The sequence below is a fragment of the Salvelinus alpinus genome, chromosome 25 (assembly GCF_045679555.1).
Source record: "Salvelinus alpinus chromosome 25, SLU_Salpinus.1, whole genome shotgun sequence".
Classification (NCBI taxonomy): Eukaryota; Metazoa; Chordata; class Actinopteri; order Salmoniformes; family Salmonidae; genus Salvelinus; species Salvelinus alpinus.
The window spans coordinates 33,368,212-33,391,619 of record NC_092110.1 but is presented as its reverse complement, the minus strand read 5'-3'; the positions used below and the strand labels follow the sequence as shown (position 1 = coordinate 33,391,619).

General features: G+C 42.4%; 2 protein-coding genes across 4 annotated transcripts; both read left to right on the top strand.

Moving 5' to 3' along the window:
• The first annotated feature begins 8,173 nt into the window (after nucleotides 1-8,173).
• Nucleotides 8,174-11,066, top strand: LOC139553836 (cannabinoid receptor type 1A-like). The gene is made up of 2 exons (XM_071366567.1): nucleotides 8,174-8,369; nucleotides 9,517-11,066. The coding sequence occupies exon 2, from the start codon at nucleotides 9,561-9,563 to the stop codon at nucleotides 10,956-10,958; it is 1,398 nt and encodes a 465-aa protein (XP_071222668.1). The 5' UTR covers nucleotides 8,174-8,369; nucleotides 9,517-9,560; the 3' UTR covers nucleotides 10,959-11,066.
• Nucleotides 11,067-15,051: 3,985 nt separating this feature from the next.
• On the top strand, nucleotides 15,052-17,775 carry LOC139553835 (akirin-2-like). Of its 3 annotated transcripts, none has more exons than XM_071366565.1 (6): nucleotides 15,052-15,452; nucleotides 15,575-15,773; nucleotides 16,269-16,403; nucleotides 16,694-16,843; nucleotides 16,957-17,028; nucleotides 17,192-17,775. In XM_071366565.1, exons 2-6 carry the CDS (start codon nucleotides 15,599-15,601, stop codon nucleotides 17,200-17,202), a joined length of 543 nt encoding a protein of 180 aa, XP_071222666.1. In that variant the 5' UTR covers nucleotides 15,052-15,452; nucleotides 15,575-15,598; the 3' UTR covers nucleotides 17,203-17,775. The 3 variants fall into 3 exon arrangements, with proteins under 3 accessions (XP_071222666.1, XP_071222665.1, XP_071222667.1); XM_071366566.1 differs by having other exon boundaries at nucleotides 15,103-15,330; XM_071366564.1 differs by having other exon boundaries at nucleotides 15,084-15,773.
• Nucleotides 17,776-23,408: the final 5,633 nt, after the last annotated feature.

Here is a 23,408-nt window from a genome sequence, read left to right as displayed (position 1 = left end):
AAGAGTAACAATAACGAGGCTATGTACAGGGGGTACCGGTACAGAGTCAATGTGTGGGGGTACAGGTTAGTCGAGGTAATTGAGGTAATATGTACATGTAGGTAGGGGTAAAGTGACTATGCATAGATAATAAACAGCAGGTTTATTGTCATCCAGTGATGAAAAGAACGTTCATATAGAATAAGGAGATATTGCAAATGTTGGTCATCAACAATGTCTACAGGAAGTTGAAAGAAAAGTCCAGTTCTTTTGCTTTTCATTTAAATGTATCAAAAATCGAAATCTATTTTCAGGTGTTTGTATTGGTGGTTTTCAGGGACATACCTGTCCTCCTAATCTAGACAAATCTCTGTGTGATTCACTGCATCAGGTTTCATTATACGATGTGTCATAGCTGGAGCAGTCGCCTTATTAAAGTGCTCAGCAGGTGGTTCAGTCCTAGCATGCATCGATGTTGTGGCGTTGCGCCACACTCCATGTCATCTTCCCCACTTTTTCGCAAAGTATCAGCCTGCCCGCTAGTTTTATATTGTATCACATCAAGGAACATGTTTTTACACCCTCAAGCCTCCTTTTTGTCTGAGATCCCCATGATGAATTGTATCAAGTGGGATCAAACAGCACTGTTTTACAGAGTGATGGCAGTGAATGTATTGATCGTTATGTAAGTCACATGCCAACTAAAACTGCAGGGAGCACTTGAGACAGAAATTACTCCCACAAAATGATCATGTGTGACGTTGATCACACATTGTAAGTGGGAGCAGTTTAGTCAGATGAAAGTCTTCACTCGCTTCGTGTTACTATGACATTGTCACGTTGCATTAATTTGCTTGTTACTGTATGAAGATGGAAAGAGTATATTTCTGCTACACACTTGTTACCAGGGTTGGAATGAATGGATTGAAATGGAATTGACCCCAACTCTGCTTGTTACACATACTACCCCGATGTACAGTTATAACCTGTCAAAATGTTGTGATTTGGGGACACCTCATGATGACACGAGGTGATTTACACAACGATGCACTGAGTAGATTACTGATGTTCTTCAGGGTATGTGAGATAGCAGAAATGCTGTACAGTATGACACTAATAACAGAATCACTTTCTCACTGCTGTCATGTAACAACATTTGTGCCATTTCTACCTCTCTGAGGCAAATGTGGCTTCTCCATTACTGAGGGACAAGAGAAATAGACTACTAACCTATGTAGGAAAAGCAATGATCCTTTAGCTAATTATCTTAAATAGCAATAGTACTCTTCTGCTGGTATAGGAAAAAGGGATAAGGAAACGGATGTAGTGCCATGTCGCAGGGGGTTTCTACGGCACCCTCTGGGAGGCTCAGATTAATCCTAGGAATGACACGACTCTTAAGCATATCGTGGTGACTATACTGTCACTTCAGCCAAACTGTAGGGACAAGGAATACCCCATACCTATGTGTTATGTCGAGTGTAACAACTGACAGAGAACTCCCTGTGATTTCAACTTTGTAATGCATTTATAGCTACTGAAAACATCAACCAGGAATATTTAACCTTTATTTAACTAGGCAAGTCAGTTAAGAACAAATTCTTATTTACAATGATGGCCTTTATAGAACTACAGTTTGCACAAAGTCATGACTATTATCATAATGGCATTCATTTGATCAGACAAAGCAGGCTCAGAATGCTGCTCTGAGTGAAAAGCCAGAGTTGGTTGTTCAGTCCAGGGCCCACAGAAGTAGGTCATGACTGACAAACACCTCTAATTAGCCTAATGAAGCCAGTGGCTCAGGTTGAGTCACATAATTGGTCTCTGAAGTGGATGATGAGACTGGATGGTCGATCATGCGTAGGTTTTAGGGCAGAAAAAATGTATGAGTGCTAGCTGGATCCTTGAAATTAGCTTATTCAACCCATTGCTCGTAATTATTGCATCATTATTACCTCATAATCTAAAATACATGTTTTTCTTAGGTACAGGTCACAGATTTAACAGTATTCCTCCTCTCTCTCCTTCCTCCCTCTTCCTCCTCCTCTCCTTCCTCTCCCCCTCAATCAATCAAATGTATTAATGAAGCCCTTTTTACATCAGCCGATGTCACAAAGTGCTATACAGAAACCCTAAAACCCCAAACAGCAAGCAATGCAGATGTAGAAGCACGCTGGCTGGGAAAAACTCCATAGAAAGGCCAAAACCTAGGAAGAAACCTAGAGAGGAACCAGGCTCTGGGGGGTGGCCAGTCCTCTTCTAGCTGTGTCGGGTGGAGATTATAACAGTACATGGCCAAGATGTTCAAACATTCATAGATGACAAGCAGGGCCAAATAATAATAATCACAGGGGTTGTAGAGGGTGCAACAGGTCAGCACCTCAGGAGTAAATGTCAGAGTTAGAGACAGCAGGTGCGGTAGAGAGAGAGAGTCGAAAACAGCAGGTCCGGGACAAGGTAGCACGTCCGGTGAACAGGTCAGGGTTCCATAGTCGCAGGCAGAACAGTTGAAACTGGAGCAGCAGCACGACCAGGTGGACTGAGGCATGGTACTGGGGCTCAGGTCCTCCGAGAGAAAGAGAGAGAGAGAATTAGAGGAAGCATACTTAAATTCACACAGGACACCGGATAAGACAGGAGAAATACTCCAGATATAACAGACTGACCCTAGCCCCCCGAACACATAAACTATTGCAGCATAAATACTGGAGGCTGAGACAGGAGGGGTCGGGAGACACTATGGCCCCGTCCGACGATACCCCCGGAGAGGGCCAACCAGGCAAGATATTACCCCACCCACTTGAAGGATATCTTCAACCACCAACTTACTACCCTGAGACAAGGCCGAGTATAGCCCACGGCACGAACTCGAGGGGGGTTCCTCCCTCCTTCCACCATCTTCCTCCTCCTTTCCTTCCTCCCCCTTCCTCCATCTTCCTCCTCCTCTCCTCCCCCCTCCCCCCTTTCTCCCTCTCCCTCCTTCCTCCTCCCTCTCCTCCCTCTCCCTCCTTACTCCCTCTCCTCCCTCTCCCTCCTTACTCCCTCTCCTCCCTCTCCCTCAATACTCCCTCTGCCTCCCTCTCCCTCCTTACTTCCTCTTCCTCCCTCTGAAAACGATGTTAATGATGTTATTTAAGACACAGTGCTGATTAGTTGTTTTACAATATGATAAGTATACCCCCATCGTTTCAACAACTTCTTTGCCCAACTTGTTTACCCAAATTGTTTACCCATTTGCTTTCATTTGGCCAAAATGTCTCAAAGATAACAATTCTCTGGTGAAACATAACTCGTGATGTGCACGCTGCTTAGGACCGAACATCACCGTCCACAGACTGTGCCTGTCTCTGTCACCTCTTCTGTCAGCCCAGGGAGATAATATCTGTTTGGTGTGCACAGAGAGATTAATTGTAATGTGAGACCACAAAATTAATAATAAATGTTTCGCTGTGGGCTTTTTTTTATATTGTGCATAGAAGCTCCCAGTCCCCTGTCGACATTCTCATCGTACAGATATGTAGTGGTAGGATTATTTTCCTCCCCTTGTCCCCTGGCCTTCCACAAGCAACCTGCCACTGGAACCATTAGCCTACTAGCTAAAGACAAGCGTTTTCATGGCAATAATCATCAATCATCTTTTGTCCTGTGCTGCCTGTTTCCAATTGTCGTACAAAGGAAATGAGCCCAATACAAATAGGATAGCTAATGATATACATAGAATGGGTGTCAGAGGCAACATTGATGACTTTTATATCCTCCATTGAGTCCTTTGAAACAGTCCTCCTAAGGCATCCATATTTGGGCTATGAAGACAATAAAGTGTTTTTTTATGTTTACGTCAACATTTTCTCATAACTAATAATAAATGGAAACATTTCCAGCTCTATCACCCTATAATCCATTTAAGACAGAAAATATCTGCAGGTACATTGAGATGGACCAAGAAAATTATGCAGGTTAACGTTATAACTCGTGAATCTTGTTCTGGAGCCAGCTCTGCAGAGTGGTCACTTGCTGGCACAGAAACCAAGTCATAAAACCTGATTTTAAACCTAACCCTAACCACATTGCTAACCCTAATGCCTAACCCTAATCTTAAATTAATACTAAAAAGCAGTTTTACAATTTTCAGCTGGACCATCTAATGGAAATCTTTCAGTTCTGCCTCCAGGACAAGACTCATCCCCAGGGCCGGTTCCAAGCATAACCAACATAAGCAGTTGCTTAGGGCCCCCTGGCTGCTGCAGAGCCCCTGGCAGCTAGAGGTGTAACCAGGTGCAATTTCCATATTTGGCTGTGCATCAGCAGTTTTTCTCTTGTTATGTCAGTCATTCAATAAGCTGTGTCAGCTAACAATTTTTAGATTGGTAGTTAGCTGACTAGACTATCTAAACTTGCAGTAATCATGGCCGAATATCTACCGGGCTTGCAGGGCACGTGTCCAGGGGCCCCGACCTCCAGGGAACTCATACATTTTGTTAGTCAGCTATCATATTAACATGGCATAAGTCAGTACAAAATGTGTAGAATTGCAGGAAACGTCTCTTTACCCCATGTAAAAATGGGTAGAATTAGCTGTAAAACTGCAGATTTTTTTCTCTCTGCCTCATGGCAAAATGTGTAGAATTGCATGAAATCTGATAAACAATTTCAACGTTTTCTCTCCGCCCCATGGCAAAAAGAGTAGAATTGCTGGAAAATTGCTTTAAAACTACAATATTTTCTCTACCCCTCCCCATGGCAAAATGTGTAGAATTGCAGGAAATTAACTTAAAAATTACATTTTTCTCTCAACTGTCAAAACACTGAAATGTTTTGGCATGAGGTGGGGGGCCCCCCAACCAAATCTTTCTTAGGGCCACCAAAAGGCTAGAGCCCGGCCCTGTTCGTCCCAATAAACGTTCACCTAACAAATGTACTCTGCTCATCCCAATAAACTTCAACCTGCCAAATTTACGGCTAGCCACGAAATACCTGAGACGGGAAAGAGTGTTGTGCCCCTGCAAATATACAATATCACTCACTAACACTGGAAAACAATGGAAAATGAATACCTCACAGATCACTCAGAACTTGCACACATCAAAAACAGCAAACGTCTCACATCTAACCATGTCTACAACGGAGGCTATTTGTGTGGTATGATAGCTTTTCTATTGAAGAAATGGCACTTGTTGTCATGACAGCCATCTGTATGAGCCCTTTGTAATTTGGGAGCATCACAGAAAGCACTCTGTTTGTTTGAAGTCCCTCTGCATTTTGGTGCTTTTTCTTTGTTGATGACACCTCAAATGATGGCCATAACTGAGCTAGATGGAAAGACTGGCATGTTGTGTCTCATAATGTTTCATATGACGGGAGAGAGCACGTTTCATCAACACTGTTACTCCACTGTTTCTCTATGTCTAATAGGCTTATACATGAAGCAAAAAAAGACAAGCAGAAACTATAAATTAATGCATTCCTACATTCATAACACCTGACCTTTTACAGTCTAAAAATACAGAGACATGGAACAGAGGATACTTAATGGACCTGATAAAGTGTTTTGATTACATTATCATTGGCATCTGAATACAGTGTTGCCTTTGGACACATTTTATGTGCCAGTCCAAGAGTACGTGTTGAATTCCACCTTTGCTGTGTTGGAGAGGTCACAAAATAGCATGTTATTATCCCTAAAATATGTTTGTAATTTGGTGCGGGGGGTATTTGGGTTGCATGGAGGTGGAAGTAATTTTGCAGCTGCGCAACACATAGAGGAACTACTCCAGTCTTCACATATTATTTCATTATTTTTATGGGTGAAATGTGAGAAAAGGCACACAAAACACACAAATAATACTAGCAAAAATAGCCACCATAACAAAATACATAAAACCCTGTGTAAACATAGACTGGTCCAGCAGGACCTGTATGACCATGGTAGAGCCAGAGTCACTCTAATTTCCTTAATTGACTTCTTCATTGCAAAGTCCTCCTCAGACTGAATCCACATGGGGCCCGATTCCGACCCGAGTTAAGGGTGCATAAATGGAATAGAATTCCTTTTTTTATGCACTTTTCTCTCAATGCGTATTCTGACCTTGAACTTAAGCAGGAGAATAGCATGCTATTCATTTTGGGTGGAGATGGAATAAATGAAGCAGAGGTGGAGGTGTGTCTACAGATAAACCATATTCTGACCTTGACTTAATTCCCTCATAATTCCACCACCATTACACATGAGGAAACCATGAATAAAGCGGAAAAAACATCTACTTTGGTGTTAATTGTATCTGAAAAACATTCTGCATGCACTGCATTTTACCACTTGATAAGACCTATGGATAAGAGCTAGGTAAATGAGCAATCCTTTTGGATAAGGGAAATGTAAATTATAAATGACACTTGTTGAGATAATTTACCTTATAATCGCTGGAGACAACTGTGAAACCATCCATATAGCAGCATAACTGAAGCATATCAACACAGTAAGGTTTATGAAATGACATATGCAGATATTAAATTGTTTGGCCTTTTAACTAGCAGGGATAGGCACTCTGGATTGTCTTAATTATAAGCTACCCTGACTGTCTCTGTTTCTTATTTCTATCATGATTCATTTTAGCCACTCTCAGCATCGACCATCAGTAGGCCTAATAACAACACATTTTCAACGGCCAATTTACTGTTAGTTCCCTTCATTTGGAATAGCCAACATTATCATTCCATTTAATTCCATTGTTTCTTTAACCTGAATATGCCTCCTCTGTAAACGCAGTCACGGCCATGTGGTTGTTGCTGAGGATCATTAGTAACAGTTGATAATATAAAAAAAGACATGTAGGCTAATTAATAAATCGTTATGGAGCCTAGCGCAGACCAAGCCGCAACCCGACACATAATACAATACTTGGCTGTGTCATCACACAGTTCCATGGTTAGTGCAGGCAATATATGAGGGTATAGCCTACACTATTCTGTCTATTATAATTCTATGAACACTAATCTTCCAACATTACCATGGGGGGTTAAATAACTGAATGTGACAAGTGAATCTAAGTGAATCAAACCACCGTAAAGGCTTTCCAAACCAGTTTTTATGATTCATAAATACTTTCCTAACCCTAAATAATCTACAAGGTTACAGAGTATTTTAAAACCTACAAATTGGTGCTGAAAAGGAGACAGATGTCTTTCTTTCATTGATCCCTACCTAATATTCTGAACCTGTTTCATTGATATATTCTATTCAGTCAGTCTTCAAAATTCAAACTAAAAAGTACACCATATTTAAAGGGATGGCTTAAGATAAATGTACTAAAAACCCTACTGAAGGATAAATCTGTTGGCCAGCATGTGGGAGGGTTTTCAGCAGTTGAATTAAATTGATTCAGAGCGCCAAGGAAACCACGCCTGCAAAACCCTTTATGCACCTTCATAAGGTAAGTCTGAATACCAACTACTAAGAAGTCTGTAGGAAAGGCGTGAATAAGGAAAGGCATCATTTCCTAAATCGGAATTGGGCACATGATGATGGGCAGCTGACTCAAGTAACCCATTTACCAGAGACATAGCCTATTCTCTGCTATTGTCCCACTACACACCTCACCCACCTTCATTTGACACCTCTGCAGCTCCTACTATTTCTATACACTGGCAAGACATCCTATGCTACATGTGGTTAAATATAATAAAATTGGCTGGATATTGTTTAACCATTAATGGTTACCTTTCCTTCCAGGCTATTTAGACATCATGCATTTCTGCCAGTCAAAATAAATGGTATACTCTCACATCAGTGACATTTGCATGCATACAATAACATACGTACATCATACATACACACACAGCTTAACCCTGGGAAGCTGGGAGGAGGTCATAATTGCTTATAGGTTTAAGTGAGAGTCTAAACTACAATAGTAATGAAAATACGTCTACGAATTAAATTATAGTGTTTTAACATTGAATAGAATAATTGTTTCCTGAAACAAGCTGGTCGATGATGATGGGGTGTGGGTTCAAAACGATGGAGTGTCTCGTTACTGAGTGAGTGTGAATGTAGGATGCGACGCGAGCGCACTACACTGGTCCAAGGCGCTGTGGCACCTCGGCGCACGTGACACAGAAGCGCACAAAGCGAATCCTTATAAAAAATAATTGCGTAGCTCAGACAGACAGACACATCGCTGTTACTATACAGGGATGCGAGGCTCATTGTGACAAATTCACTCTGCTAAAAATAATTAAAAACGACTTGATACACTTTGATTAAAGCAACTGTTGACATCAATATAATACAATTCCTGAGATTGGATTAGTGGACACACTTCCTCTTGTCTTTATGTCATAAATTAAATCTGGCAAATGGACCAAGGCAAATTCTTTGTGCAAAGAATATGAAGGTAAGAACATTCTTTTTTTTTACTCAAATGGAATGCAAATGTTCCATTAATGCATAATCTATTTCTTTGTTGATTTTGCTGTAACCTTAGTGAGAGTTTATCGAGTCTAATTACTTGCTTGCAGCCTCTCCATAACCTTCCTTGTTGTTGGTCTGTTTTATTAATTCATAAATGGGACAAGGGGCATCGTCACATTGTTGTATAGCCTACATCACTACCAGTACATTTTTTGCTTATCTATAAACATCTGCATGACAACGTTTTATCAAATATTCTCATTAGTCTACTTGTTTTTATTAATAAAAAACATATGTAGGTTATTGTAATTTTTCTTAACGAAATGTACAGATCTAGTCCTATTCATGATCAAATGGCAGGGTTATGTGCCGCTTATCTATGTGTTTTACGTTTCGTTAGTCGTATGAACGGGATACGCATGGTATACAACGTCCAACGAAATGCTTACTTGCAGGTTCCCTTTCGACAATGCAAAAACAATAAGAAATAATAAAAGATAAGAATACGAACAAAAAGTAAATAGCTCAGTAGAATAGGATAAACATTTTAGCATACGTATAATAGACTACAGGAAGGCACAAGTTATAGTCCAATATTTACTCTTGTATTGGGGATGGGGGCAGTGTATAAACTGAGCCATATAATAAGAGTCTGAGAGAAAAAAATACTAATGTAAAAATCTATAGATTGATTCTACAAAATCAATTCACTCTTCTCTTGAGAGAATATAACTACCTCCTTTGATGCATCATTCATTTAATCCTTATTGTTTTAACCTAATCCTGTATTACCCCTTAATTAATAGGAAAGATTGACCTACATTGGCTACTTAATGCAATGTTTTTGTCCTGGGGGCAGCACAGAAGGTTAGATATGGGTCTCAATCATTTGTCATTGACTGTTAATTCTCTCACTATTGTCTGAGACACATCTGCTGTAGAGTCAGCTGGCTGGTACAGGGATGCCAATAATATCACCCAGCAACATTCCCATATCACCCACAGTTACAATCCCCCACAGTTAAATACATACACATTTGCCTACCCCCACATCTGTCACAATTAAACTGACCAAATAAAAGAAAGTATTAACGATTTCAAAATGTTCTTGAACTCTCTTTTCTGTCTAGACACGCATCTAATGCTACATCCTTTACCAGTCAGCTGAGTAGCCATGAAGTCTGCTCTGGATGGAATAGCTGACACCACTTTCCGAACAATGACTACTGGTTTGCAGTATCTTGGCTCCAACGATGTGAGCTATGATGACCCATCCATTGATTCTGGCTTCGCCAAGACTGGATTCCACTTACAGAAGACTCACTCTGCCCCACTTAGTAACTCCTTCCCTGTACAAGTACCTGGGGACAAGGAGCTCATCTATAATGGCAACTCCATTTACCCGACCAACTTCTCTGAAATGCTTGGCAATGGGACCCGATGGGAGGGCGGGGGTTCTCTCCAATGCGGGGAGAACATTGTGGACATGGAGTGCTTCATGATTCTGACCCCCAGTCAGCAGTTAGTAGTAGCGGTCATGGCACTCACCCTGGGAACCTTCACAGTGCTGGAGAACCTTATCGTATTGTGTGTGATCCTCCACTCCCACATCCTGCGCTGTCGGCCCTCATACCACTTCATAGGAAGCCTGGCTGTAGCCGACCTTCTGGGCAGTGTCATATTTGTGTACAGTTTCTTGGACTTCCATGTTCTGCACCGGAAGGACAGCCCCAATGTGTTTCTATTTAAACTCAGTGGAGTTATCGCCTCTTTCACTGCCTCTGTGGGCAGTCTCTTTCTCACGGCCATCGACCGCTATATCTCTATCCACAGGCCGATGGCTTACAAGCGGATCGTCACCAAGAACAAGGCTGTCATTGCCTTCTGCATGATGTGGACTATCTCCATCGTCATTGCGATTCTCCCCCTACTGGGCTGGAACTGTAAGCAACTGAACTCGGTGTGCTCAGACATTTTCCCGCTCATCGACGAGAAGTACCTGATGTTCTGGATAGGGATGACCAGTGTGCTGCTTCTGTTCATCATCTACGCCTACATGTTCATCCTGTGGAAGGCCCACCACCACACTGTGCGCATGATGAGCCGCAGCTCCCAGAAGAGCATCATTGTCTACACGGCAGACGGCACCAAGGCGCAGACCATGCGACCTGAGCAGACCCGCATGGACATCCGCCTGGCCAAGACCTTGGTGCTGATCCTGGTGGTCCTCATCATCTGCTGGGGCCCTGTGCTGGCCATCATGGTCTACGACCTCTTCTGGAAGATGAACAACTTTATCAAGACGGTCTTTGCCTTCTGCAGCATGCTCTGCCTGCTGAACTCCACCGTCAACCCCGTCATCTATGCACTGAGGAGTAAGGACCTGCGCCGGGCCTTCCTTAACATCTGCCGGACGTGCAGGGGAACTTCTCAACCACTGGACAACAGCGCTGAGTCCGATTGCCATAGCAGGAGCATCAAAGGCACAGCCTACAAATCCACGGCTAGCTGTGCAAACACCACTGTAAAAGTGGCCAAAGTCACCCTGTCGGTCTCCGCAGAGATGGTCTGAGAAGCTGTCTGCTATCATGTGTCTGTGAAGGTATCGACTGTGAAGAATTTATCTAGAATAGACACTACCCCAATTAGCGCTGCCCAGAAATTTTGCCAACCATGAACTTTAAATTGAGCTTTGAAGTATATGTAGCTGTAGCATAAGATAATGTTGATTATTATACTGAACAAAAATATAAATGCAACATGTAAAGTGTTGGCCCCATGTTTCATGAGCTGAAATAAAAATCACAGACATTTTCCATACACACAAAAACCTTATTTCTCTCAAATTTTGTGCACAAATTTGTGTACATCCCTGTTAGTAAGCATTTCTCCATTGCCAAGATAATCCATCCACCTGACAGGTGTGGCATATCAAGAAGCTGATTAAACAGCATGATCATTACACAGGTGCGCCTTGTACTGGCGACAATAAAAGCCCACTCTAAAATGTGCAGTTTTGTCACACAACACAATGCCACAGATGTCTCAAGTTTTGAGGAAGCGTGCAATTGGCATTCTGACTGCAGGAATGTCCACCAGAGCTGTTGCCAGTAAGCTGCCTCCAACGTTGTTTTAGAGAATTTGGCAGTACTTCCAACAGCCTCACAACCGCAGACCACGTGTAACCACGCAAGCCCAGGACCACCACATCCGGCTTCTTTGATGGCCACTGGCACGCTGGAGAAGTGTGCTCTTCGCGGATGAATCCCGGTTTCAACTTTATCAGGCAGATGGCAGACAGCATGTATGGCGTTGTGTGAGAGAGCGGTTTGCTGATGTCAACGTTGTGAACAGAGTGCCCCATGGTGGCGGTGGGGTTATGGTATGGGCAGGCATACGCTACGGACAACGAACACAATGGCATTTTATCGAAGGCAATTTCAATGCACAGAGATACCGTGACGAGATCCTGAGGCCCATTGTCATGCCAGTCATCATCACCTCATGTTTCAGCATGATAATGCACGGCCCCATGTCGCAAGGATCTGTACACAATTCCTGGAAGCTGAAAATGTCCCAGTTCTTCCATGGCCTGCATACTCACCAGACATGTCACCCATTGAGCATGTTTGGGACGCTCTGGATCGACAGCATGTTCCAGTTCCTGCCAATATCCAGCAACTTCGCACAGCCATTGAAGAGGAGTGAGACAACATTCCACAGGACACAATCAACAGCCTGATAAACTCTACGCGAAGGAGATGTGTCGCTCTACATGAGGCAAATGGTGGTCAAAGCAGATACGGACTGGTTTTCGGATCCACACCCCTTCCTTTTTTTTAAAGCATCTGTGACCAACAGATGCATATCTGTATTCCCAGTCATGTGAAGTCCATAGATTAGGGCCTAATTTATTTATTTCAATTGACTGATTTACTTATATGACCTGTAACTTAGTAATATCTTTGAAATTGTTGTATGTTGTATTTATATTTTTGTTCAGCGTAATTCAATGTTTTCAGAACCACTTCATTAATTTATTTTGATAGGGAAATAGTGACAATACGCATTGTTAAACTGTACAGTTGTGTGTTTAGTGTCATGCTGATCTGCCCTGACTGTATGGTTTGAGCCGTTAAAATGCTTCTAGGTGAAATTGGCTGCTCTTTCCACTGTAAATTATACTGTAAATTAGTACATTGTGATGGTTTGTAGCTCTTGTCATAAAGTATGTTTTGTGAAACTGTTTTGATTGCCTTATTTTTTGAATGATGTATAATTGAGGGTCATGTTATTCCATACAAGAGTAGATAATGTACATCTTTTCAATGATTCACATTATTTCAACTAACAGGGAGACAGATTTCCCCAAAGAAGAACAGCAACCCTAAAGACATGTAATGTATTAAATACATCCCCCCCCCCTCCATCTCTTCATATATGTTAAGTATTTTTCTGTGAATGAACATCTTAATTTCTGTTTTAATTAAATAAAAATATTCAGGAAAGCACCTTGTGAACTTATCTCATGAATCTCCAGAGAGAGAAAAAACATATTGTATTTGTGTAGCTACTCATCTTATTTAAGACCAGACTAATTTAGCAATAAGAAATGTATGTACAAATGCTTTCATCTGAACACATCAATAGAAAAACAATAGCCATTGTCTTCTATTGCAGCTGTACTTACAGCAAAAATGGCATCATCTACACTACATTGCCAAAAGTATGTGGACAACTGCTCTTCGAACATCTCATTCCAAAATCATGGGTATTAATATTTAGTTGGTCGGGGGGCTCTGCTGCTATAACAGCCTCCACTAGATGTTGGAACATTCCTGAGGGGACTTGCTTCCATTCAGCAATAAGAGCATTAGTGAGGTCGGCACTGATGTTGGGCGATTAGGCCTGGCTTGCAGTTGGCGTTACAATTTATCCCAAAGGTGTTCGATGGGGTTGAGGTCAGGACTTTGTGCAGGCCAGTCAAGCTCTTCCACACCGATCTCGACAAACCATTTCTGTATGGACCTCGATTTGTGCATGGGGGCATTGTCTTGCTGAAATAGGAAAGAGCCTTCCCCAAACTGATGCCACAAAGTTGGAAGCACAGAATCGTCTAGAATTTTATTGTAGTGTAAAGATTTCCCATCACTGGAACTTAGGGGCCTAGCCCGAACCATGAAAAACATCCCCAGACCATTATTCCTCTTCCACCAACATTTACAGCTGGCACTATGCATTCGGGCAGGTAGCGTTCTCCTGGCATCCGCCAAACCCAGATACATCCTTTGAACTGTCAGATGGTGAAGCATGATTCATCACTCCAGAGAACGAGAATGGGTTTCCACTGCTCCAGAGTCCAATGGCGGTGAGCGTTACACCACTCCAGCCAACGCTTTGCGCATGGTGATCTTAGGCTTGTGTGTGGAGCTGCTCGGCCATGGAAACCCATTTCATGAAACTCCCGACAAACAGTTATTGTGCTGATGTTGCTTCTGATTCACCCGAGGACAGACAATTTACAGGGGACAGATGATTTTTACACGCTACACGCTTCAGCACTTGGTGGTCCTCTTCTGTGAGCTTGTGTGGCCTACCACTTCTCGTTGTTTCTCCTAGACTTGACCAGGGCAGCTCTAGCAGGGCAGAAATTTGACAAACTGACTTGTTAGAAAGGTGGCATCCTGTGATGGTGCCACGTTGAAAATCACTGAGCTCTTTGATTGTATACACCTGTCAGCAACTGGTGTGGCTGAAATAGCCAAATCCACTAATTTGAAAGGGTGTCCACATACTTTTGTATATATAGTGTTTCACCAAACAAGAACTGTCAAATCAACAGAAGATCTCTAAGTAAGTATAGAACCAGAGGAATTGGAATTTTTCAGTTGTCGCTGCTAAGATTAAAATGAGCAAATATTGCATGTATAATTTATATTGAAAGGTATTGTGGTTTCCCCATTCAAACATCTGTGTGTGGTTTGATTTCCAAGCTTCTGAATGAAGTCAAATTTTCACAATACTCATAAGGCATGTAGGATAACCCCGAGCTGACAAGGTACAAATCTGTCGTTCTGCCCATGAGTTAACCCACTGTTCCCCGGGCGCCGAAGACGTGGATGTTGATTAAGGCAACCCCGCACCTCTCTGATTCAGAGGGGTTGGGTTAAATGTGGAAGACACATTTCAATTGAAGGCATTCAATTGTACAACTGACTAGGATCCCCCTTTCCCTTATATCAGATATGGGCTTTGGTGGTAGGTTTTTAAGTCTCTGGAGGAGGAGAAAGAGGTGGCAGTGGCACATGGGACGATGTGCCGTGTGTTGTGTACTGCCCTCTTGTGGAATCAGAGTATAGTATGATGGGGCTGGTTGGAAAGGTAAAAACCACAACATTTTTACCCCAAGTGAAAAAACTGTAACAGAAAAGGCAAAAAACGTATAAGTGTAACAATCAATTTTACATTATGGGCCCATGCATTTGCAGAACAAAATAAAGTGGCAAAGGCTAACATAATACATTAATTTCCAAGAATGTAACAATAATGTGAATGAAGAACAGGCCTACTGCTAATGTATATAGATATAGCAGCGCAAAATCATGGCAGCACCAAAAAATTATAGCAGCGAAAATGATGAAATGTTATTCCGAACCACACAAACTACCAATTCTGTCTTGACTGCACTACAAATCCCACCATCATCAGCGCATGCCCACCGGCATGAGCTCTAATTTTTTGACGTCTTCAACCCTAGAACCAGACGGCTCGGAGATCAAAAACAAGAAGCTAGCTGGCTTTCAAGCTGGTAGGCAGGTTGTTATAGCTTCGTCTGAATTTATAACGTAGCTAAGGACATTAAAATAGAGGTAAGATATAAGTGAAACAAACGTCAAAGATACACGAGCGTCGGATAGGAACGGAGGGCAACTTTTCCCGGAAAGGTGGGGATTTGTTTTCATTTGATTTGGTTGGCTAACGCTAGCTTAACCTAATAACGTTACTGTACGTTAGCCAACAACAGTCGCAAGACTCCTTCCTGGACTTGTCGAAGTTGCAAAGCTAGGTAACTAGCCAGCTAGCTGAAAAGACATAATCAGGATAATAAGCTCCTTCCTATCTCGAAAGCCATTTTCTTTTGTGTTTCGCATTAGCTACTATACACTGTTACTCGTTCGTTCTTTGTAGCTGGACCCTCCTTAAATTAAAATAATGGCGTGTGGAGCGACCCTGAAAAGAACCATGGAGTTTGATCCATTGATGAGTCCGACGTCGCCTAAAAGGAGAAGGTGTATCCCGGTTTCCCCATCATCCTCCTCATCCCCACGGAAATACCTTCGCATGGAGCCGTCACCATTTGGAGAGGTGTCGTCAAGACTATCAGCTGGTAATTAACGTTAGTTAACTAATTTACCGGATAAACCCAATTTGGTACCATACATCCAATGTTAGCTACCCAGGCCAGTGTGCTAGCTTTCTGCATTGCCAGCTAACCCTTAACTTAGCATACTATTTTCCAAGACCACACTAGATGTTAGCCAATAGTTAGGTAGATATGCTGCAATAACATGAGTAACTATCTTGAAAAGATAACATGATGTCGACATAGCATGTTGACATTGGGAAGATGTCAATTGCATACTTCTTGCAACCTCTGAAACCGCAGACTTTCTCATCCAATGGGTTTTGAGGAGAGAGGACGCTAGGTGTATGCAAGTGAGATCTTCCCATGGTGTCATCTTGGCCCTTTTTGTGTTACACACCATAAGAGGAGCTATAAGGATTGCACTATAACGTGAGGCCTCCATTAGATGTGACAAGTTGTTTGACTAACTTCGACCCTGAATGATTTTGACTCATGCTGTGTACTATCTCATTCAAGAGCAAATTCTGAACAACATCAAGCAGGAGTACAAGCGCATTCAGAAGAGAAAACACATCGATGGAGTTTACCAACAGACAGAGGGTTGCTACTCCCCAGAGTCTCCACCCCCTCTCGGTGGATCCAGTATGCCAGGTTTGTTGTAGTGTACTGTTAGCCTAGCCAGGTTCAATGTCGGTGGCCAAAAACACTTCTTGTTTTCATCTTCTGCTTCTGAGGGACTAATTCAGACCTGGGACACCAGGTGAGTGCAATTAACTACCAGGTAGAAACAAAAAACAGAAGTGTTTCGGCCCTCCAGGACCGGAATTGAACAGATCAGACCCTAAACCTTGGTGAGGAGGGGAGACCCAGAGTGCAGGATGAACTAGACCTCCCCCCTCAACATGCAAATGACCTAATTTCTCACCTCGTGTCCTCTGCAGGCACATCGGCTGGAGGTTCTTCTCCATCAAGGAAAGAACAGCCCTTATTTACTCTTAGACAAGTTGGAATTATTTGTGAACGTCTACTGAAGGAGCGTGAAGATAAAGTTCGGGAGGAATATGAGGAGACCATGACTTCCAAGTTGGCAGGTGTGGACTGTCAAAATACAGGATTCAGAAAGTGCAACATAAGATGGTATGTGATTTTTACAGTTAGACTTATTAAACCCCTCCTTCCCTTTCCTCCCACGTTTCTATTACAGAACAATATGACACTTTTGTGAAGTTTACACATGACCAGTTGATGCGAAGATTTGGAGAGCAACCTGCAAGCTGTGAGTTTTATTTTTCTCTCCTTTTTAATATAAGATTCTCAGTGCATGTACCATCCCATTGTTGAATGCAAGAAGGCTACCGTTACACCTGAATGGAAAACCTCTAAAGGTTATGGTAACATGGCTGCTTTTCTGTTTTTATCTATTTTTATCCCTTTACCAGATGTTTCCTGAAAGCGTCCCAGTCTGCCAGGTGACGTGTTGCTGCAAGCTATCGAGTTTAAATCTTGGGAAATCACCACAAGAGATTCATTTGGTTTATTGAAACTTTTCTTACTGTGCCATATTTCTCCTTTGGGCAAAGGTTTATAAGCCGTTGTCAGTGGTTATCACTCTCCCTCGCAAGCAGCTAGGTGCTTCCTAATGTAAATGTATAGGCCCTCTACCAGTGGCCTACATTTCTCCTGCTGTACTTGTATTGATAAGGCCTCACTCTTACAAGGATTTCCAAACTTTATTCATCGTTTTATTTCTTTGTTACATGTATGTATGTATGTATGTATATATGATAAAGCAATGTAGAAATCCATGTAAGGTTTGCTGGTCAATCTATGAGCAAGTGGAAGATGCAGGTTAGTACAGTTTGGAGAGAATATGCGGATGCACCAGTCACACTGTAAAGTCCCATACAAATTTTATTTTTATTTTTTTCTCTCAAAATGTTTATTTTATCATTTTTGTTTTCCTGGTATTACTTTCAAACCTATGTACTTAGTGGAAAAGCAAACAATAAAATGTTTTAAGGCTTATGATTTCAAAGTTTCATGCTGTCACAACAGGGTAATGCTCTAAGTCAAGTACTACCAGTGTTTCCCCTATACGGCCCACCGCCGCTGCTAAATTGTGACGCCACTGCAAATTAAAGTGCAACTGTCTTTAAAACCATGAATGCCTTTGAAAACGGCCAACGTGGCCTCGAAATTAATCAGAAACCGTTATTCTAGATCCAAAGACTACGTGTAAATAGGATCATTTGGTCATAAAGTCTCGTCTAAAACGGGAGTTTGGAACATCTGTGCGCCACACCGGGTAAATTAAGGTTAGATTTTGATTTGACGATGTCTATTTGCCCACTAACATGGGGTGAACAGTTGTGTTAATGGCTCTCTATCCAATAGCATAGACAGTATGAAAGACCTGCACAGCAGCTCCAACTGTTTACATAAGACAACATGTTGCACACTTTTTTTACTTGAGAAATACTGCACCAAACACCTTAGTTAATGTAAAATTGTGCTACTAAAATGTCAAAATTAATTACAGATTGAGTTCTCTTAAATTCATTCTGGGAGTCAGACACTGACGTCTTGTTCCCTTCGCCCGCTTTGAGGATAACACGGTGCCACTGACGCGGCCTGCTCCCAAGGTCTGTGGGTTCTCATTCTCAGTGGCCAACCTAAGACATTTTAAGCGTGTTAACCCTCGCCAGGCAGATGGCATCCCTAGCAGCGTCCTCAGAGCATGCGCAGACCATCTGGCTGGAGTGTTTACAGACATATTCAATCTCTCCCTATCCCAGTCTGCTGTCCCCACTTGCTTCAATATGTCCACCATTGTTCCTGTACCCAAGAAAGCAAAGGTAACTGAACTAAATGACTATTGCTCTGTAGCACTCACTTCTGTCACCATGAAGTGCTTTAAGAGGCTAGTAAGGATAATATCACCTCTACCTTACCTGACACCCTAGACCCACTGCAATTTGCTTACCGCCCCAATAGATCCACAGACGATGCAATCGCACTGCACACTACCCTAACCCATCTGGACAAGAGGAATACCTACGTAAGAATGCAGTTAATTTAATATAGCTCAGTCTTCAACACCATAGTACCCACCAAGCTAGAGGGCAATGGGTCTGAACCCTGCCCTGTGCAACTGGATCCTGGACTTCCTGATGGGCCGCCCCCAGGTGGTGAAGGTAGAAAACAACACCACCCACTTCGCTGATCCTCAACACAGGGACCCCACAAGTGTACATGCTGAGCCCCCTCCTGTACTCCCTGTTCACCCAAGACTCCTTGGCCACGCACGCCTCCAACTCAATAATCAAGTTTGCAGACGACACAACAGTAGTAGGCCTGATTACCAACAATGACGAGACAGCTTACAGGGAGGAGGTGAGGGCCCTGGCGGAGTGGTAACAGGAAAATAACCTCTCACTCAACGTCAACAAAATGAAGGAGCTGATTGTTGACTTGAAATAGCAGAGGGAGCACGCCCCTATCCACATCGACGGGACTGCAGTGGAGAAGGTGGAAAGCTTCAAGTTCCTCAGCGTACACATCACTGACCATCTGAAATGGTCCACCCACACAGTGTGGTGAAGAAGGCGCAACAGCGGCTCTTCAATCTCAGGAAGCTGAAGAAATTTGTCTTGGCCTCTAAGGCCCTCACGAACTTTAACAGATGCACAATTGAGAGCATCCTGTCAGGCTGTATCACAGACTGTTAAGGCAACTGCACTTCCCACAACTGCAGGGCTCTCCAGAGGGTGGTGCGGTCTGCCCAACGCATCACCGGTGGCACACTGTCTTCCCTCCAGGACACCCACAGAACCTAATGTCTCAGGAAGGCCAAAAAGATCATCAAGGACATCCCTCACCCGAGCCACAGCCTGTTCACCTCGCCATTATCCAGAAGGCAAAGTCAGTACAGGTGCATCAAAGCTGGGACCGAGAGACTGAAAAACAGCTTCTATCTCAAGGTCATCAGACACTTAAATAGCCAACACTAGCCAGCTACCACCCGGTCACTCCACCCTGCACCTTAGAGGCTGTTGCTCTATATACATATACATAGAAATGGAATCACTGGTCACTTTAATAATGTAACACTAGTTACTTTAATAATGTTTACATACTACTTTTCTCATCTCATATGTATATACTGTATTCTATTCTACTGTATTTTAGTCAATGCCACTCCGACATTGCTTGTCCTAATATATACAGTATCGGTCAAAAGTTCGGACACACCTACTCATTCAAGGGTTTTTCTTTATTTGTACAATTTTCTACATTGTAGAATAATATTGAAGACATCAAAACTATGAAATAACACATATGGAATCATGTAGTAAACCAAAGGTGTTAAACAGATCAAAATATATTTTATATTTGAGATTATTATATGTAGCCACCCTTTGCCTTGATGTCAGCTTTGCACAATCTTGGCATTCTCTCAACCAGCTTCATGAGGCAGTCACCTGGAATGAATTCCAATTAACAGGTGTGCCTTGTTAATAGTTCATTTGTGGAATTTCTTTCCTTAATGTGTTTGAGCCAATCCGTTGTGTTGTGACATGGTAGGGGTGGTATACAGAAGATAGCCCTATTTGGTAAAAGACCAAGTCCATATTATGGCAAGAACAGCTCAAATAAGCAAAGAGAAACGACAGTCCATCATTACTATAAGACATGAAGGTCAGTCAATCTGGAAAATGTCAAGAACTTCAAGTGCAGTTGCAAAAACCATCAAGCGCTATGATGAAACTGGCTCTCATGAGGACCGCCACCGCAAAGGAAGACCCAGAGTTACCTCTGCTGCAGAGGATAAGTTCATTTGTTACCAGCCTCAGAAATCAGCAATTAACTGCACCTCAGATTGCAGCCCAAATAAACATTTCACGGAGTTCAAGTAACAGACACATCTCAACATCAACTGTTCAGAGGAGACTGCGTGAATCAGGCCTTCATGGTCGAATTTCTGCAAAGTAACCACTACTAAAAAACACCAATAAGAAACACAAGCAGTGGACATTAGACCGGTGGAAATCTGTCCTTTGGTCTGATGAGTCCAAATTTAAGATTTCTGGTTCAACGGCCTTGTCTTTGTGAGACGCAGAGTAGGTGAACAGATGATCTCTGCATGTGTGGCTCCCACCGTGAAGCATGGAGGTGTGATGGTGCTTTGCTGGTGACACTGTCAGGGATTTATTTAGAATTCAAGGCACACTTAACCAGCATGGCTACCACAGCATTCTGCAGCGATACGCCATCCTATCTGGTTTGCGCTTAGTGGGACTATAATTTGTTTTTCAACAGGACATTGACCCCAAAACACACCTTTGGGCTGTGTAAGGGCTATTTGACCAAGAAGGAGAGTGATGGAGCACTGCATCAGATGACCTGGCATCCACAATCACCAAACCTCAACCCAATTGAGATGGTTCAGGATGAGTTGGACCGCAGAGTGAAGGAAAAGCAGCCAACAAGTGCTCAGCATATGTGGAACTACCTCATGAAGCTGGTTGAGAGAATGCCAAGAGTGTGCAAAGCTGTCATCAAGGAAAAGGGTGGCTACTTTTAAGAATATCAAATATTTTGATTTGTTAAACACCTTTTTGTTTACTACATGATTCCATGTGTTATTTCATAGTGTTGATGTCTTCTACAATGTAGAAAATGTAGATGTAGAAAATAGACAAAATTAAGAAAAACCCTTGAATGAGTAGGTGTGTCCAAACTTTTGACTGGTACCGTATTATTTCTTAATTCCATTATTTTACTTTTAGATGTGTGTATTGTTGTGAATTGTTAGATACTACTGCACTGTTAGAGCTAGGAACACAAGCATTTCACTACACCCGCAATAACATCTGCTAAAAATGTGTATGTGACCAATAACATTTGAGGTGAAACCTCATTAACCAAACATAGAATCGGTCAGGAAACACACCTTCAAGACTGACATCTCGTTTTTTTCTAATGAGCAACAGAAAAACACGCCAATCGACATGTGCAGTGGCTCTTTAAAGAAAAGGGGACAAAGCAAAACAACATTTAATTGTTGAAAACATATTTGGGATGGTAAAATGTTTTCAGTGTAAACTTAAACGACTAAAACCAGATAAAATATGTAGAACAGATAATGGAGCAATTATTTTTAAATGGAACAACATTTTTGAGAACTGACAATCACCAAAAAATGGCATGGGGCCCCCATTGATTGTTATGTTTGAGTCACTAATATAGCATAAGAACAAGGCTAAATGTGTATAATTGCAGGAAATTTGCTTTAAAACTGCATATTTTCTCTCTGCCCCATGGCAAAATGTGTAGAATTGCAGGAAATTAGCTTTGAAACTGCAATTAACTTGTCACATGTGCAACCAGGTGGAAAAAAATCCTAGACCACCTTTATTCCAGATGCATACAAAGCTCTCCCCGCCCTCCATTTGGCAAATCAGACCACAATTCTATCCTCCTGATTCCTGCTTACAAGCACAAACTAAAGCAGGAAGTACCAGTGACTAGCTCAATACGGAAGTGGTCAGAATACGCGGATGCTACACTACAGGACTGTTTTGCTAGCACAGACTGGAATATGTTCTAGGATTCATCCAATGACATTGAGGAATACACCACCTCAGTCATCGGCTTCTTCAATAAGTGCATCAATGACGTTGTCCCCACAGTGACTGTACGTACATACCCCAACCAGAAGCCATGGATTACAGGCAACATCCACATCGAGCTAAAGGCTAGAGCTGCCGCTTTCAAGGAGCGGAAGAGTAATGCGGACGTTTAAAAGAAATCCCGCTATGCCCTGAGATGAACCATCAAACAAACCATCAAACAAGCAAAGCGCCAATACAGGATTAAGATTGAATCCTACTACACCGGCTCTGACGCTCGTCGGACATTGCAGGGCTTGAAAACTATTAAGGACTACAAAGGGAAACCCAGACGCGAGCTGCCGAATGACACGAGCCTACCAAACGAGCTAATTTTATGATGCCTTTATGTTCGCTTCGAGGCAAGCAACACTGAAGCATGCACGAGAGCACTAGCTGTTCTGGATGACTGTGTGATAACGCTCTAGGTAGCCGATATGAACAAAACCTTTAAAAAGGTCAACATTCACAAATCCGCCAGGCCAGACAGATTACCAGGACGTGTACACATAGCATGGCGGACCAACTGTTAACACTTCTTAGCGATAGTCTAGTTTCCGCCTGACTGACGTGCCCAAAGGAAACTGCCTGTTACTCAGGCCCAGAAGCCAGGATATGCATATAATTGGTAGCATTGGATAGAAAACAATTTGAAGTTTCTAAAACTGTTAAAAAAAAAATGTCTGAGACTATAACAGAATTGATATGGCAGAATAAAATCCGAAGAAAAACCAGCCGGAATTCTTATTTTTTTTTTAGGTCCCAGGCTCTTATAATGGAAACCTATTGTTACTATGTAAATCTGTCTCCCAGATTGCAATTCCTATGGCTTCCACTAGATGTCAACAGTCTTTATTCAAGGTTTCAGGCTTGTTTTTTGAAAAACAAGCAAGAATTTGGAGTTTTGGTGAGAAGAGCACCGGAACAATATCAGTCTTTTGGCGCGCGAGGGAGAGTGCGCGCACTTACTAATTTTGCTTTCCTA